This window comes from Chaetura pelagica, unplaced genomic scaffold (assembly GCF_000747805.2).
Source record: "Chaetura pelagica isolate M959 unplaced genomic scaffold, ChaPel_1.0 scaffold356, whole genome shotgun sequence".
Classification (NCBI taxonomy): domain Eukaryota; kingdom Metazoa; phylum Chordata; class Aves; order Apodiformes; family Apodidae; genus Chaetura; species Chaetura pelagica.
The window spans coordinates 5,975,218-5,990,228 of record NW_009953964.1 but is presented as its reverse complement, the minus strand read 5'-3'; the positions used below and the strand labels follow the sequence as shown (position 1 = coordinate 5,990,228).

General features: G+C 43.3%; 1 protein-coding gene across 2 annotated transcripts in view; it reads right to left on the bottom strand.

The window, feature by feature from the left end:
• Positions 1-997: 997 nt before the first annotated feature.
• The window catches only part of LOC104392562 (neuron-specific protein family member 2), a 34,921-nt gene continuing 20,907 nt past the window's right edge, over positions 998-15,011 (bottom strand). The window contains exons 3-4 of one of the 2 annotated variants that reach the window (XM_010001975.1): positions 3,289-3,399; positions 998-1,711 (exon numbers count right to left, since the gene is read on the bottom strand). In XM_010001975.1, the coding sequence (XP_010000277.1) occupies positions 1,520-1,711; positions 3,289-3,399 (303 nt within the window). In that variant the 3' untranslated portion in view covers positions 998-1,519. The remainder of the gene's footprint in view (positions 1,712-3,288; positions 3,400-15,011) is intronic. The other variant, XM_010001974.1, reaches the window with a different exon arrangement.

The window sequence follows — 15,011 nt, the reverse complement described above, 5'->3', positions numbered from 1 at the left end:
TTAGCTACACTATACAGTTATTTATCATGACGCCTGTTAGGACTGAGGAGTTCTGCCCTCATTTGCACCCTCTAGTATCTATGTATGTGAAATGGAGGACAAAACTGCCCAATGCGGGGGAAGAAGGAGCCAGTTCCTAATGTCCATCCCAGTCTAGCCACAAATCTAAAAAAGCAGCATCAGTCAAATATGAGCCTTGCCTTCCCTGTGCACTCTGCTCCTGCTGCTCAGTCTCAACCTGCCTGTGCTACCAAGGAGCAGAGCTGCTTTGTAGCAACAGCTTGCAGCTCTGAAATAAGAGAATCCTTTGTTTTTTCTTCTTTTAAATCCCACCAGTCTGCACTAATTGTGCATGCCATTTGTGGGGAGAGGATGTTTTACATTAGCCAGGGCTGGATTAAGCTTGGGATCTGGTCTGGTTTTGCAAGCAGAGGTTCGATGGGACCCTTGTATTCTGAGAGCATGCTATGTCCATCCGTCTCTACCTAGAATGATATTAAATACTGAAGTATCTAAAGTTGAAGAAGGAAAACAGGAGCATCCCATTTCATGGGTGAGGGAAAATCAGGGGCTGGAAAGTTTGAGGCTTAATGCTGTTCTATACTATCGCAACTTTTGAGAGAAGCCTCAATTTACAATGGAATTTCTTTGTGTCTTGGTGACCCTCCTGAAGGAGGTCCCAAAGGATGAAGTCTCGTGTAACTTGCCAAAGGTCATGCAGGAAATCTGTGTCAGCAGCAGAAAAAAAAGGCCTGATCTCCTGACTTCTGGTCCTGTGTTCAGAAGCATATTCCCTATGTCACTACAGCAGCCTCTGGCTGCTTCCACCCTGCTCCATACCCAAACAGCAACCAGGACTTCAGCCTCAGAACTCAGCCAAGGTCTCCAGCACAGCACCAGCTCATTACAAATGCCCAGATTTTTCTGGACTTACTGAGGCCACTTGCAGAGGTGTGTTTGCACATGTGTGTTTGCAGAAGGAGAGGATGCTTGTATTTATCAGCAAATCAACTGATGCTAGATTCAGTTTGACAGCAAAATATCCCCCTTTTGGCAAGCCAAACCACATCACCATGTCTTTGTAACAGGTTCTCTCTACCCCTACTCTTGAAAGGATTTCAGCTGTTCCTTCACTGCATATTGAGCCTCTGTCACAGCTTTCCAGCAATGATAAAACCTTGCAGGATTCTCTTTGCTGCTTTTATCCTCCTTGGCTGTTTCCCTAATTTGCTTTTTTTGTTTTTTAATTTATTTTTCTAACAAATAGTTAAGCAATGATTTAAAAATATTTTTACATCGTAAGGTACAGTCAACATCAAACATGCCTTTGTACAAGAGCTCGACTTGGTTACAAATCAACGAGAACAATGCACAAAAAGAAATATCCATTAAGATGACTCCTGCACTTGGTTTTTTTTTTTTAATTCCTGTTGTGCTGTTAGCACAGCACCCTCAGCTAGAGCAATGCAGTATAGCCACGGTGTTGTTCCCTCACCCTCCCACTTTTCCCATCATAACTTTAATGACCTTCTGTCTTGGCAGCCTTGGCTTCATGGTTTACCGATCCTGAAGACAGCCAGGGTGACACGGCCCGGGAGCTGGTCTGCTTGGCCATGCTGTAGTGGCTGATGACCGTGTAGAACCTGCCCCGGGAGTTGGAATCCTGTGCAGAATAGTAGGCGTCCAGCGAGGCCGGGATGCACCGCTTGTGCTGGGAAGGGGGAGAAAGCAAGAGAAGTGAAGAGTGGTCCCACCAGCCTCAGGCTCTTGCTTTAAAAAATCTCAGGGTTAGCTGTCTGCACAGGGGATGTCTGACTCAGACTTGCTGCAACCAAGAGCATCTGCTGCACAGCCCTGCCTGGCTTCCAGCGCCGTGGGAATGCACAAAGTTTAGAGTCGGGCAGAGCCTTCAAAACCTGTTGCTATTGGAGACCCTGACTGCAGGCTGATTTCATCCATGGATGGTAAACAGGAACTATAAAGTAAAGGTCTGACAGGCCTGGTACGTTACTGGCATGCACAGAGTCCGAGGCCCCTTGCTGGAGCCCTAGCAGGGCTGGCTGAGCAGCTCTTATCACATGCTGGACTGAAAGCTCTGCAGAATGAAGTCCAGAATTAATCCTCAGACAAGCAGAGCACAGGCAGAAGCAGAGTAAGCTGCTTATGTGCTGCTCTGTTACAGTGAGTTATCTCTGGCCAGCAGGACGATAACTTTGGGGTGGCAGAAGCATGGCCCAAATGGCCAGCCCTCGTCAGAGCTTCTTGTCTGTGCAGACACTGCCCACACATCTCTGCTGTGCTAGTGCAGACACTTCCGTTCTAAGAACTGCTCAGATAAAACCCTGTGCTTGGCAACAGCTGTAAAAGAGCAACCAATTGGTAACACTTGTTGGACTGGTTGGTATTCACCACAGTGAAAGCAGCACCAAGAATTCAAGAGGTTCTAGGTACAATCATTATTAAAGCATGAGATACCCCACCTCCCAATTCATTGTGACTAGATGAAATCTGAGTCCAAAACCTTTAATCTTTTCAGAAGTTCAGGCTTGGAGCTGAGTCTGAATTTCATCACTCCATCCTAACTTTATTTTTATATAACCTAAGGGAATAATTCACAATGACCAATATACCAAAAGTCTTACTCCGTATTCCAACTCACAGACTATCCCTGGTGTGGTCAAGACTCATGAATTTATGAGTTTATTCACAGGAAGGAGTCAGTGAACTATTTTGTTAACTTTTTTTTTTTTAACTTTAAATCTCAACAAACCAAGCAAATATTTCTCCGTGAATATTCAATATAAACCACTGGGCAGCAGCGTTTCAGCACATGGGTTTGAGTTACATGGTTTTGCTCTTGATAAAGGCTCAAAAGCACCTAAAAATTATCTACATGGACAAATTCTGATTTATTTCCAAAGGATACATGTGCCAGCACTCCGGGAGTTTGCTTTGCATTAAAATGTGTGCCAGTAAACCTCAGTCACTTGAATGTGTGGGAAGCAAATGCAGGATTCCAGCTGCAATAAATCCATTCACAAAAATGAGGGATTGTTCCTGAACATCTGTCTGTAGTGTTCACCAAATGCTAATCCCAACAATTACAGTGTAACAGTAGCTGATGGAGGCAGATGCAAGTCCACATTTCCCATAGTGGTTTTCCCATTTCAACACATTCTTGCCAAATGTTCTCTTTGGCCTGGTCAAAAAGGCAGACTAGACTGTAACGATATAGTCAATTAGAGTCTATCATTATCTCAGGCAATTCATCCGTCTGAAGTTTCTTACCTTATAAACAAATCCATCTGGGCAACTGTGGTCGTAAGTGAAGGCTTTGTACACCACAAGAAACACTATGCAGGCAAGGAATGCAAGAGCCAGACTTATGAGAATAGTGACCTACAAAAGAGGGATAATGTTACTCTACATATGTTAAAATGGCATATGAGCAACCTCATAATTAAATGACTTATAGTAACAGCCATCCTAACAGACTGCAGTCTTCACTTCACTGTGCAGTACTTAACTAAGCATGGTAATTGAATGAATGCTAGATACAGTAGCCCTGAATTCTCACTTCATTTCCATCCCCTCACAGACCTTCAGGAGTGCACATTCCTGGGTTTAACACCTTGAAAATATATGGATTTTACTGAGGCACCTGGTGCTCTCGGTGGCTTTGTGTTCCCATGCTCTCAGCTGTTCAGCCAGCATCATCATCCGCTGGCCCAGCAGGACCCACCTGCAGCAAGAGGTCACATTCCAGGTCTAGTCTGTGCAGATAAACTGCCTTATAACTGTGGTGGGATCCTGATTTTCTGATAGCAGAGGTAGGCAAGCAGGTAGGAAGAATGAAGCCTTTGTAGTACACATCCCTTTGTGCCTTCTGGGCAACAACAAGGATCAGTTGTGCCTGAGTACCTTGCAGGAGGGAGGGTGGGCAAAAGGGAATCCTTCCTGTTTATCAAAGCTGTAAAAGGATAATATCCCAAACACTGACAAAGGCCACCATGTAAATCCTGCAGCATGTCCAAAAGCAGATGCTGGTGTTAGAGGTACTAAACACAACACCTTCTTCTGGGCCCCATTAGTCCTCCGTTCCTCATTCCCAAGCAGGTTACTTTGCTGCACTATCCTGTTCTTTGCCATAGCTCCCTTTTATCTAGCCCTTTCAGGTTGCTCAGCAAGTTTCCTGCCCCCGTTTGGTATCTGGTCTGTAGCCCTAATCCTTGAATTTATCTGAGCTGTGTCCTCCCTAAGGACTGAGCAAGGATTCCAAACACACTCTCGTTCTCCCCTTCCACACAAGCTTTCTTAGTCCCACCTGGTAATTCCACAAACACAGCATCAATGGCTCAGGACTTCTGCCTAAACGACAGCAGCCCATCCTGTGGGGACTGCTGTCTCACACTCATCTGGATTGGCATAAAAAAAATAATCATAATCCCTGGAGCTCCACTGTTACCATGCAAACCAGAGTTCCTCATCAAATGAACTAACTCACAGCAATGATTGGGGAGGGAACAGCAACAGGGGAAACATTTAAAGCTGTTGCCTGCCCAGCAGCAGGGACAGGGAGCAGCAGCAGCAGCTCCCCAGCCTCCTCTGCCTCACTGGGACTGAGCATCAGCTTCCCACACCCAGCACATTGGGACTGCTGCTCAGAGCAGCTAAAGCAGCCCTGGCAATGCCATCTGCAGTGCTGGAAGATCCAGATGTACAATTTTGGTGGCTTTTTTGATAAAAAGATTTACCTTAATCTGCATGAATGGTGTTAAATCTGACCCAACACATCCAGTTCAAAACTCTGGAGGTGTGGAGACAATATCTAGCAGGAGAGATTAATAAATTATTTGTTAAATCTAAATATTTTAGACTAAAGTGTAAAAAGGTAAGAAGATTGGGGCTAACTGGCTTTTCCAATGATGAACAATTCACTGAAGTCTCAACCTGCCTTTTAGAATAACTGCTCATATTAACCTTCTCCTTGGGGCCTAATCTGCTGCAAGATGGGTCAATTAAGCAAAAGGCAGCTGCAGAGGGAGAAGCATGTCCTGCTGGATCTCATCAGAGAACATGTGTAAGAGAGTCCTAGTACACTGAAAAAGTGTCTGGCAGAAAAGAAGTACAGTTGTATGAACTGCACTAGTCTGACCAGGAAAAGGTGAGCTACACCTCTGGTCCATCAAAGCACACTTGCCTCCACATTTTAACAGAAATATTTTAGACCAACTTTATGGTAGCCCATTGGTTCCCATCCTGGGAAACATAAGCCCCTTTTCATAGTGCTGAAGAGGAAGAAGTCTCAGTTGGATTCAATGGAGATGGAAGTGGAATTTGCCATGATTTCTACCTCACAAAGAAGTCATTATACCCCAAAAAAATGAAAAAAAAAAAAAAAGTCACTTTGAAAAAGTACAGTCAAAAGGACAGACTTGCTGGAGTAAGTATGCCAGCACTCTGCTTTTTCCAACAGGAAGCCTGGAAAAAAAGACTGCTCTCCAAGAAGACCTGTCACAACCCAGCCCTTGCTGCCCGGTATGGAAGAGCATTTCCCCCTGTAAAATACATGTTGATACAACTCTTCCCCATTACAAAGGGGAGCATGTTACGCCTGGTACTTCCTCCAATAACAATGTATGTAGTAATATAAAGATGACAATGACACAAGCCCCTTTTGAGGTTAGTCTGAAGGCCATAAAGCAAGACATACATCTTGCTCTGCAAAGCCAATGCTTAGAGGGCAGCCCTGGCTAGAAATTCAGAAAATAAGAAATGCTCCCCAGCTCTGCCCTAAATACAATGGCTAATGAAAGAAAGAAATCTTGCTTGGGTTGAGCTGAAATTTGTGCTCGGGGCAAACAAAGAGATAAAGGGTAATGAAATTGCACTGAATGCAACCTGAGAGTGTACGGAGGGTAACTCAGTGGGAAAGTACCTCCTGCTCCTGAGAAATAAGAAATTGCTCATCCTAGCTTTCTTCAGTAAATACAATCTTCATCGTCAACAGCAGCATGTCAGCAGAAGCATACGCTTGGTTCCTTTCTCCCCCTCTGCATCCCTCTTTCCTCCTTCCCAGGGGGATCTATCAGGACTGACCACACCCAGAGACGACGCTGTGAAAGAGGAGTATCCCTGAACGGTGGGATGTCTCCCTCACCCGGAATGATTCTGTGTCTGCATTCCCCAAGAGCTGCCAACAAAGAGGCTTCAAAGGCTTCTCACTCTGAGGCAGTTAAAATGGCCAAGTTCCTCCTTTAGCCTTCAGAAAAAGAGAGCCGAGCTGTCTGGAGCAAGAATGAATGTCCCTTCTTTTGTTAAATCTCACGTACATGCACAGCCGATGGAAACAGCCATTAGTAATCTGCTTTGACTGGTTCCCTTCCTCTTGTCTGCCCACTGAGCCCCTAAAAATAATAAATTCCCCTCTGCTCTGTTGCTCTGCTCCAACAAAGTGCTGACACCCAATTCATTACCTCCCAGGAGCAGGTCCCTCCACAGAGCTCTCCCCTGCCTCCGGGGTATAATTGAGCCCATTCTCACTTCCCTCCTGCCATTTCATGCACTTGCACAATGACAGCGTGACACAATATTACACATGATGACACAGAGTGTAAAATTGCTCTGGGATGAAATGTCACATAAGATGTTAAAACTCAAAGGGAAATAAAATCCACCCCTGGATATTTTGCCACACCAGAGCTAAGATCCACCTCTCTACCTATTCCAGAGCACACAAAGCTCCATTAACATTCAAACACCAAAGAATCACAGAGCTGCAATACCTAATAAAGCTCCACTTAAAAAATAAACAAATACATAAATATTATTATTATTATTATTAATATTATTATTATTAACCTTGGCAGTTTCTAAGCAATATAAACAGTCACAGAGGGGAAATAAAATTTAGTGAGCAGATAAAACTTAGAAGTGCTCCAGGCATGAATCTGTCACATGTGAATGCTCAAGTGGTTAAAAGAAGAGGGGGCTTTGCCTGCTTCTTCCCTTAAGTCTTATATGGCTCCCAAAAGCTCCCTTAAAAGGGGAGTGTCTTCTAGAAGGGAAAAGAGAGAATGTCATTACCATACCAAAAATCTCCCTGTCCTCCACAAAGCATGGAAAAAGGACTTTAACATCCATGAAAGATGATGACAGCCTCCTGTCAACAGAAGCACACCTGGTTTTGTTCTTCCCCACCTTTCCCAGAGATGAAGTACCTGTTGCACTTTCTCAACAGCACAGATTAAAAAAAGATACATCCTCCTCAAGCAACAGGACACAAGTTGCCACTAGGTTTTGCTCCAGTGTAATGCTATCTCATTACAATGGTGTTCCAGTTAACCTGGCTTTCCTGCTGTCCATCGAAGTGCCCTTCCTACTCTCTTTGACTTGAGCAGCTGCACATGATTTTTTATTTGTTCATCAAAAATTCCCTTTTTCCCTCTCTAGCTACATGAAAAGCCTTATTTAAAAGCAAACCAGAGAACAATGCCACATCCAAACAGCAGGGCATTCTTTTAATAGCCTTTTTCATTGCAAGGCTTCTACATTTTTATTCCTCATTGTTTTCCTTATTGCAAAAAATTTTTGGTTTATGCCTTTAGTTGTCAGCGAGGGTGTGCACCTTTCAGCCCCTCCATGGAAGGGAACAAGGGCTGGGAGCTGCTGATCCCTCTGAAAATTGAGCCATAGATACTGAAAACCTGCTGAGTTGCACAGCCTGCAGGTAACTACACACTGGCACTGGGCTGGTACCAACTGTCCCACAAACCAGGGAGGTATTTTGGTACCTTAAGAGTCCTGGAAAACCAGAACTCTCTGGAAATATCTGGGGGGGAAAAAAGCAGGCAGAGAAAGGCAGATCCCAGATGGATGTTGACGGGAATACTGCTGCACAGAGCAGACATCCATAAGGAAGGATTTTCAGGCAGTGTAGGTGGGGGAAGGGTCTGTCAGCAGATGGCAGCTCCCTCAAATTTATGCACTGTTTGAACTGAGTTGACAAATATTTTTTTTTCCCCAGTGGAGACTGGATGCAGCCAGGGCTCTATTAGCATTCAGCATTCAACCTGTGCTGGTGAGCTGGGTGGGGGTGGTTTTGCTCCCAACTGAAGCCACATATTACTTGCATTAGCAGCTGGAGGAACATAACTTACAATCATGGCCCTGGTGTCAGGGCTTGTCACTCCACCTTTATGTTTTGTTCACAGGCCCGCTGATGGTGTCACACTCTGAGAGCACTCAGCTTAAAAACAGTTTTAAAAAATGGATAAGGAGAGAAAAATAACATGGATATTTAAATGCAAGCCATCTGACAGTGAAACACAGGACAACATCCTACAAAACTGTGAAGCACCACCTTCTGAAGAAGCAAATGGGTGTTTGTTTCTAACCCAAACCATAATTATTCTATGAAATTATTAACAATTAATCCAACAAATTGACTCTGTACAATATGGGCAGCAGAAGGAGCTCAGTAAGATTCTGAAAAGATTAGACATCCATATGGAGACCTTCCACATGGCTTGAAGTAGGGCTTAATAAAACAAAAGGCACAAATCCCTCTTCCCCCCCCGTGGGTTCTCATAGTTGATGGCATGAATCAGTCATTCAGACCCAGATACACAAAGGCAGTCAGGTCTCTGAAGTCTCCTTTAGTTTCCCACAGAACACTAAAATCAGGCAGCACCTTCTGTAGGCTCAGGTGTCTTCAGAAGAGTAAGAAATTCTTATGTTGGTCTGACACATCTGCCTCTGGGTTCTTACAATGACTTTGAGTTAGTCTGCTGCAGCACAGCAATCCCTGTGCTCCACTCCGCCACTCCTAGAGCTCAATCCCACCACTGCACATACTCTGGCTTATCATCTGCTGTCTAAAACTCATCTGCAATAACACCATGCTGCCCTTTCACTGGGGAGAAGACAGCAGCATTCAGTCCAGCTTTGGAGGAATTCAGCAACACCCAGCTGCTGTTTGTGGACAAGGCACAAGCCCTAGGTGATCAAAACCACCCTCCATTTGCCACCTAAGTGGAGCAATTCTCAGGGTGCACACAGATGATACAATCTCTATCAATTTGTCTGAAGAAAACAGCACAGACTGTCTCTTCTGTGCTCATGCAGCTCTTGTGAGAGGCTAGCAAGCAGGGATTTTCATCAGCATGGATGGCACCTCTGAGATATCAAGCATGATTATTTTTTCTAAGGCTGGCAAATAGTTGTTTGACTCTGGACACCTTTCCTGCTGCTGAGAGCACACAATATACATGCTTATATACACTCAGAAGAGGAGTAGAGCCAAGATAATGCAGCCAGGAACAGCACTGCTGTCTATAGAAAAATCGGCCACCTAAGCAGCACAGAGTAAATGCTCTCAGAGTGAGCAGTTCTGTGCTACTGTGAAGGAGATCGGTTTAATTCCCAGGTAAAGATCATTTACCATGGAAAAATCCCTACAAAATTCTGCACAGATTTCCTAGTCTTAGCAGATGTAATGGGAATAAGGGACCTCAGAAGCCTGAAGTCTCTCTCTTCCTGCCCTGCAGTCTCATCTCTCCACATTCAAGTCTGTCAGGAAACGATGCCACTGCCAGTGCCTGGTTCTCCAAAGTACCTTCAGTGTGACCAGGTGCTGGAAAATTTTGTGACCTTTAATAGGCAACTCAGTTGAATAAATTCTCATGTTTTTAATTTTCTCATTATAGAACAACAAAGATTCTGAATGAGGCAAAAATTGTTGTAAAAAAACTTGGCAGAAATTCTGTTAAGAGATTTTCATAGAAGGGCATAAGAGCTACGCTTGGATAGGCAACAAGGCTCCTTCCATAGTTTCACCTGGAATCCTATCCATCCACAAGGCAACTTGCATGCAAGAAGAAAAACAAACCACAAAATCATCAATCTGTTTGCCACAAGAGCAGTCCCAGAGGTCCTGATGCTCAGCAGAAAGGTTTCAGCTGTATGGGCATCTCAGTATGTGTTCATAGATTCATAATCTCCTCAGAATTTTTGCTTGCAAGTGAAAAATTCAGGAGGGTGATTTTTTTCCCCCCCTTCATTCCGTAACTTATTCCAGCTGATAACTAGATGTAAGATTGACAACATCAGATTTTGACATGGAAGTTACACCTAAAGTGAAGGACTCAGGAGCACTTCCCAGATCCAGATGTCTACCCTGGCTGCCTCCCACCTGTATGCCAGGATGAAATCCAAGCATGAATCACCATCATTTGAATCCAGGTTGCTAATGTAAGAAAATCCAGACATGTAGGCAGGGATGGAGCCACAGGCTGACAGGTCACTTGGATGGGTCGACCAGGGGAATAAGATGTCTAAAAATACACCCCAGGAAGAGTTGCTCCACTGTTTAGACTCAGTGAAAGAAATGGTGAGATGCATTGCCCAGCACTCCATTATACAGCCTGATCTGCTCTGCAGGTAAACATGATTAGGCTGCACTTTGAAATGGCACTTCAGTTCTGATACTTAGCAATCTTTTAGTAATAAGCTGCTGATTTTGCTGATTTTATGGCAGCAGCTTAGCCTCTGAAATTCTGAAGGGCTAACTTAAAAAAAAATACGTAATTTGCTGTTCAGGAGGATGTAGGATTTGTCCTTTATTATTACAGCACAGCTTTATTCCAGATGGTGTCCAGATTCTTAAGTAGCATCTCTTAGGAGATGCTCTGTAGAAGGAAAATGTCCTTAGTCATCTACCTAAATTTTTAGAGCTAAGGGAAAATACTCCTCTGTGACTCATGGGTTATTACACAAAGCTTAAGGGGTTTTTCTTTTGGGTCTTTATCTTAGAATTCATAACCATAAACCAACTCAGACCAAATTCTCCTAAAAACACTGAACACCATCTATGAGGATGGTATAATCTTGGGATCCAAAAACATCTCACATCTCCTGCACTGTAGCAGGGATTCTTTTTCAGCCTACACAAAGCAAAGCCTAAAAGACTCAAAGAGCAGAGAGGGTTATTCCTCCAGCTACCCTAAAGCCTCAAAGATATCCACTTGAAACCCCACCAGCTGTCTCTGACCCAGTTTGCTATCCCAGCCATGTCCCTGTTGGCTCTACACATCTCTCTATACACCACCCCAACTGCACTACACCAGTGAACCTCTCTAAGTTTCCAGATCTTAAAAAGAAATGCCTGTCTTCTGAGATGGCTTTGTACCCACCAGCAATTCCTCTGCTCTGTGCCTTGTTATACAGTGAGTGCAGCATGAGCGTGGAACAAGAACACCATGTTTCTAAGCAATTTGTCAAATAATTAAATTATGCACACAATAACTAGCTGGCTCAATTATATTAGCCAATCTGCATCATGTAATATAATTTCTAGTGGCTGTTTAGGCACTAGTACTAGTACCCTCAGATCTTTTTTACTGTGTCTGGTGCCAGCTGTGTTCTGCATGACGTCTTTCTGTGCCAAGTCAAACTGCTTGAATGGAAAATTCACAGCTGGGTTTCCAAGCCTCCATTCCTTATGGAAATTCTAAGCCACCATTTTCAATAAGGACCCTTACACCACTGCACATCAGTGAATTTCTACTTAGGTAAATGTTTGGTTTGCTTTTTTATGTTTTCCTGCCATAAAAAATAAATAAATAAATCCTTCATCAGAATGGGCAGGCTCATTGAGATGCTCTAATATTGTTTCTAGAAGCACCAAATAAATACATGACCTTTTTGGCAGACCATACAGGTATTTAAAGGTCTTTTTCCCCTCCTCCTGCAAGAATATTTTCTTCCTTTTTGCACCCATCATAAGCATTCCCTTGTTATTTTGCTCTTTCAAAAGCAGCAAAAACCAAAAATTAAATGAGTGACTCAGGAACACTGATTATAAAGGTGCTTTTCTTCCCAAACCCATGGTCCTAATGACACCTGCCACACCATTTCATGAGCTGAGCAATGCTGGAAGAGGCTTCCTTCCAAATCACTAATTTGAGATGGTTTTTCAATTAGTGGGATTGCAACAGACTGACACATCATCTCCACAGCTAACCCTTCATCAGTGACATGCTGCAATTTCCCATTGCATTGTGCAAAGTCTTGGCTGTGACATTTTCTCCAGTCACTTCACGTGGGACACCACAACAGATGCCTCAGCCCATCAAGGGTCCTTTTAAATTGCATTAACAGGAATACAAGATAAATCAAGTCATCAATAAAACGTCTCCTTGCTTACCCTTTGTCTGCCAAGACTCAACTTCTGAAGAATCTCATACATGCAAGATCATGCCCTCTCCCCACTTCCAGCACATTGGATGGTACAGGGAAAGCGTGAGGAGCTGCGGGTAAGAACGGGTCCAGGGATTCACACACAGCAACAGACCTGGGAGGTGCAGCCTGAGTTCCTTGCCCTGCTGCTGGCCTGATTTGACACCTAACACACACAGGTCCACAGCGTGCTCCCCTCTGGTACTCACAGACACTGCAGCAAGATCCACCCAATGCTGCAAGCATCTAAGTGTCCAAAAGCTTGGGTTTCTCTGGGCCTATGTGTGCAAAACCACCCAAGCACCAACCCCAACCCACAGGCAGGGATCAGGCTGGTTCTAAGGGAAAGCTGATCTCTGTTTGCTTTATGAAATTACCTCGTTCCACAAGCAGGACAATTTTTGAAGCAAACCTTTCAGGCTTGAGGATTAATGTACTGGACTAAGGTTCAAAATGGTACTACTCCAGGCATGTTTTCCTGTATGTTTGCCTCCAATGACTTTCTTCTTATTTTGATTTTACATGTGACACATTTGCCTCATCAGCCACCACAACAGATGTCTGGAGTTAAAAATGCCCACAACAATTTAAGCTCTTTATATGTCAGAGCACAAGGTAACTTTCCAAGACCACTGCCCAGTCCCATGGACTTCTTAGATAAAAGTGAACTCAAAGGTCAAGCTTGCACATATTAAAACACCTTTGCTCGGTGCAACCTTGTGGCTAAAAAAATAAAAATTATCTAGAAGTTTGTTACCTCAAGAAGGTCAACATATTCACATACATTTCAGCATCTGTGCCTGCCATCATGGGTCAGGAAATAAAGCTAATAGTACAGCAGCATTTATGGTTCAACACACCCATTTATCTTAAAATCTTACTATGTGGGTGCTTCATACAAGGACAAAGTGAGAACTTTGGTGAGCAAAATGTCCCCTGGGTAACTTGTAAATTAAAAGCCTTTCCATTTTAAATTAGAAATATGAAGTTTTATTGCTGCAAATGAATTACAAAAGCTACTCTTTTAAAAACAAACAACAAAAATGAATAATCTAGCTGACTATGATGCCTTCAGAGGCATGAGGCCAGTTCCATTAGTCGTGGATCTGGCCCAACAGGCTTAATACATCTGCAAGTACTAACAAGAGGGTGCTCAGGTCTGTTTAACATTCAATCAGCAGCCTGTGCTGCTTTTAAGTAGAGAGAATGAAACATTACATGGAAAAAAAACAATGTATGAGTGAAGCGTTTCATTTCCCTGAGTATTTTTTTTTTTTTTTAACTTTTTTGGTAAAAAAACCATTCTGTGGTTTGGCTACAACACTCAAAATGCACTTCATGACGGTCAATAAACTTTGCCTTGGCTTCAGTCAACTAAAAAACTTTCCTCTTCCATCCCACTTGGTCCCTTTTGCTACATTAGCCAAACCAACATTAAGCGTATTTCATTCCACAGAAAGAAAATTGCCCTGGGGGGTGGCAGAGGTACCAGAATGAAACATTGTGTTGGTGAAGACAAGGATGCAGTGTAAGAAATCCTTCAGACTAACTTGAAACTGCAATTACATCTTGCAATTAGTGCAACGGGTATCTCCAGGCAGTTGCTATGAAAATCTTTTTCATAGCAACTTTTTCAGCATTTTGTTCCAAAACAAAGAGTCAGTGGAGGTTTCTGTTCTGAAACTCCTTATATCCAATATATCATGGTTTGGAGAATTTAGATTCAGCCAGGACGAATCCTTAGTCATGTGAATATTCTCTGTGACTTCCATTTTTAGACATTTTCTGCATAGCAATTAACTTACTTCTTCTCTCCAAAAATCAATTAAAGAAAAAAAATAACCCTGAACAAACCTCTTCAGCAGATTACTCTCAGTGCTCACAGATCGCAAAAATAAAATACATTTGAGGTATTTTTTCTGACTCTGCAAGACTGTATGTGTATGTTTCTGTAACAAAGAATATAAAACAAGAATATACTTTAAGGAATAATCAATGTCATATAAAAGCCATGTCTTTCTTTTTTTTTCTTTTCCTATGCATTACTAGGTGGTTCCCAAGCCAGTCTGATAGAGCATTCTAGTTAAATCTAGTTAAATATACTATTCTTGTGTGTATTTTAGACATGTAAACTCTCCCTGGCTTCACCTTTTCCAGACCTAGCCCACAACAGAAAGCCAGGTATTATGGTAACTCCTATAAAAAACACGAGTTTACCCAGACAGGGGAATGGAAAGCTTGCAGGGTTTATAGTACCACACCTGGGGATGCGATCAGAAATATCTGCTTTCTGGCAGTTGAGCCACAAATCCACTTTTGGTTCATCCCTCCCAGCTCTAAATTGTCACTGATGGTCACAAATGGCTCCATCAATCTACCTCCATGCAAGCTGTGAGACCAACTACAACGAATATGATCTGTCCTCTTCTCTTCTTATTACAGCCAGAGGAGGAGAAGAATGATTTCTGAGCTCAGACAAAAAGATGATGAGCAACATTTCTCACTTCCTTTCACACACCACAAGTGTGAGTCTGAATCCACGCAGGTGCTGGTTTGCATCACATGTAAGCAGACACAAGGCCAGGCAGGGCTGGGTGGTAGATTTTTTGAGAAAGGATAAACTCTGACCCTCTGTATTGCAGGGGTCAATATCCAAAGACAAGGCAGAGCTTGGGCTCCAGAGACAAGTCACTCCATCACTGTGTGGAGAAGACTTAGATGTACCACCAGCTGCCTGACAGCCGTCAGAGAATATGCCCCTGCATTGGAGTCCA